We start from the raw sequence: 3,081 nt of genomic DNA on the forward strand, positions 1-3,081 counted from the left end.
TAAAATTAAAATTAAAAATTAAAAATTAAATTAAAAAAATAAAAAAATAAATTAAAATTAAATTTAAACTAATAAAAATAAAACATTAAATTTTAAATTTTAAAAAAATTAAAATTAAAAAAAATAAAATTCAGTCGTCTCCTGGAGTCGTAATTCGGTATTTGGACCACTACGGCATGAACGGCGAAGCGAAGGGACCGACCTGGACACTTTGGATCCTCTTCTGGAGCCTCTCGTTGTCGTCGTTGAGTTCAGTGATGTAACTGAAGGCGGCGAAGTTCTTCTTCTCCTTCTTGGTGAATTCGTCCACCAAGCGGTCAATGTCGCCGTTCTCGGTCAGCTTCAGCAGCCGCATGTAGGCCACTTCGTAGCTCTCAAAACTCTCCCCTTTGGCCTTGGCCCTGGACTTCTCCTTGATCGCTGGGAGAGAAGTCGGAGTAAGTGACCAGAGCGGTCAGCGGAAGCTAGCCTACCCCTACTAGACTCAATGGGTCTACTCTACTTGGGATCATCAATGTACCCAATGGGATTGAGTTGTAGATTGGGCTTCACCTTCAACTGTTGACTCAATGGGTCTACTCTACTTGGGGTCAACAATGGACTTAATGGGATTGAGTTGTAGGTTGGGCTTCACCTTCAACCATTGACCCAATGGATCTACTCTGCTTGGGGTCAACAATGAACACAATGGGAATGAGTTGTAGGCTGGGCTTCCCCTTCAACCGTTGACTCAATGGGTCTACTCTACTTGGGGTCAACAATGAACCCAATGGGATTGAGTTGTAGGCTGGGCTTCCCCTTTGACCGTTGACTCAATGGGTCTACTCTGCATAGGGTCAACAATGGACCCAATGGGATTGAGTTGTAAGTTGGGATTCCCCTTCAACCGTTGACTCAATGGGTCTACTCTACTTGGGTTCAACAATGGACCCAATGAGAATGAGTTGAAACCCAACGAGACCCTACTCTAGGTTGACCCAAACCATAGTACCAACCCAAGAGACCCAACCAGACCCCACTTTAGGTTGACCCAACCCATAGTCCCAACCCAAAACACCCAACCGGACCCCACCCTAGGTTGACCCAACCCATAGTACCAACCCAAGAGACCCAACCGGACCCCACTCTAGGTTGGACCAACCCATGAAGCCACTGGGAGAGATCATCCAGAAACATGGAGCACGGTGTTATCAGTACGCTGATGACACCCAGATCTACCTCTCCATGGCTCCGACTGATACAGTGACTAAGGATGGCATCTCTCCCCTGGACGCCTGCCTGGGGTCAGTAATGGGCTGGATGAGGAAAAACAAACTCAAGCTGAATCCAGAGAAAACAGAGGTACTCGTGATAGGTTCCCCAGATCCAGACAGAGGAATTTGTCATCCAGTCCTGGATGGGGTCACACTTCCCCTACAGGACAAAGTACGTAGTTTGGGAGTACTCTTGGATTCATCCCTACAATTATCATCCCAAGTGGACGCGATGGCCAGGAGTGCTTGGTATCAGCTTCAGCTGATACGCCAGCTACGTCCCTGTCTGGACCGAAAGGACCTTGAAACAGTAGTACATGCACTGGTAACCTCTCGTTTAGATTTCTGTAATGCGCTCTACATGGGGCTACCTTTGTATCAGGTTCGGAAACTTCAGCTAGTTCAAAATGCTGCAGCCAGATTGGTCGCCGGATCTCCAAGGCAAGACCATATAACACCGGTACTAAAATCTCTTCACTGGCTGCCAATTAGTTTCTGGGCCCAATACAAAGTGTTGGTTATCACCTTTAAAGCCCTACATGGCTTGGGCCCGAGTTACTTGAGGGAACACCTCTCCCTACATAATCCGCCCCGCATCCTCAGACCAACAGGTAAGCTCATACTTGAGGACCCTAGGGTGAGACTAACTTCCACTCACCAGAGAACATTCTTGGCTAGAGCCCCCACACTTTGGAATAACCTCCCAGAAGAGATACGCTGCATCCCTACATTGGAAACCTTTAAGAAGGGGTTAAAAACTTATCTCTTCCAATTAGCATACCCTCCCAACTCTTTATAAAGTCTATCCCTCTATAGAAATTAAGTAAGAACCCAATTAGGACTGGCACATTGTATGTTTTGTAGATATATATTATTTTTATAAACTGTTTTTAATAATTATTATAGATATTTGGATAATAATATTTTTAATGGTAGTTGTATACTGTTTTGTTGTTTTATATTCTGCTGTAATCCCACTTCAATCCTCTGGGAGAAGCGGGAAATATAAATAAACCATATTATTATTATTATTATTATTATTATAGTCCCAACCCAAGAGACCCAACCGGACCCTACTCTAGGTTGACCCAACCATAGTACCAACCCAATAGACCCAACGAGAGCCTACTCCAGCGTCTTACCTTTGTCTTTCCTGGCCTGCTCTTCGTACTCATAGCGGTCAACCAACTTCACAGCCATGAAGGCCTTCAGCTTGGTCTCATGGCTGTAGATCCGCTGGAGCTCCCGAAACTCCATGTTGAAGTGCGCAATGTCTTTGCAGCACTGTTCCTTCGTGGCGGCGATGCTGGCGAGGGCCTCCATCCTAAAAACCACCCCAAAAAAACCCCATTTGGCATTACTATAATCTATAGATTCAGCATAGGATTGTATTGGACTTTTACGCCGCAGCGTCACACTGGGGTCATCTCCAAAATTGATAAGGATGTGTTCTGTTCCTTCTTCCAAGTCATTGATAATGATATTGAATAGTATTGGGCCCAGGACAGAAATGGGACAGGACACCCCACCGGTCACTTCTCTCCAGGACGAAGGAGAAAAGGAGCCATTGCTGGACACTGGGCCCAGGACAGGACCCCACTGGACACCCCACCGGTCACTCCTCTCCAGGACGAAGGAGAAGAGAAGCTATTGCTGGACACTAGGCCCAAGACAGGACCCCAATGGACACCCCATCGGTCACTCCTCTCCAGGATGAAGGAGAAGAGGAGCCATTGCTGAACACTAGGCCCAAGACAGGACCCTACTGGACACCCCACCGGTCACTCCTCTCCAGGAGGAAGGAGAAGAGGAGCCACGGCTGGACACT

At 46.7% G+C, this 3,081-nt stretch overlaps 1 protein-coding gene across 1 annotated transcript; it reads right to left on the reverse strand.

The window, feature by feature from the left end:
• Nucleotides 1-202: 202 nt before the first annotated feature.
• Nucleotides 203-2,732, reverse strand: LOC121918244 (coiled-coil domain-containing protein 63-like; the record flags this gene model as incomplete). The annotated part of the gene is made up of 2 exons (XM_042444325.1): nt 2,396-2,732; nt 203-420 (listed from the first exon to the last, which is right to left on the reverse strand). Coding segments are annotated over exons 1-2 (399 nt in total), but the record flags the coding sequence as incomplete, so codon positions are not given.
• Nucleotides 2,733-3,081: the final 349 nt, after the last annotated feature.

The sequence above is a fragment of the Sceloporus undulatus genome, unplaced genomic scaffold, assembly GCF_019175285.1.
Source record: "Sceloporus undulatus isolate JIND9_A2432 ecotype Alabama unplaced genomic scaffold, SceUnd_v1.1 scaffold_6761, whole genome shotgun sequence".
Lineage (NCBI taxonomy): Eukaryota > Metazoa > Chordata > Lepidosauria > Squamata > Phrynosomatidae > Sceloporus > Sceloporus undulatus.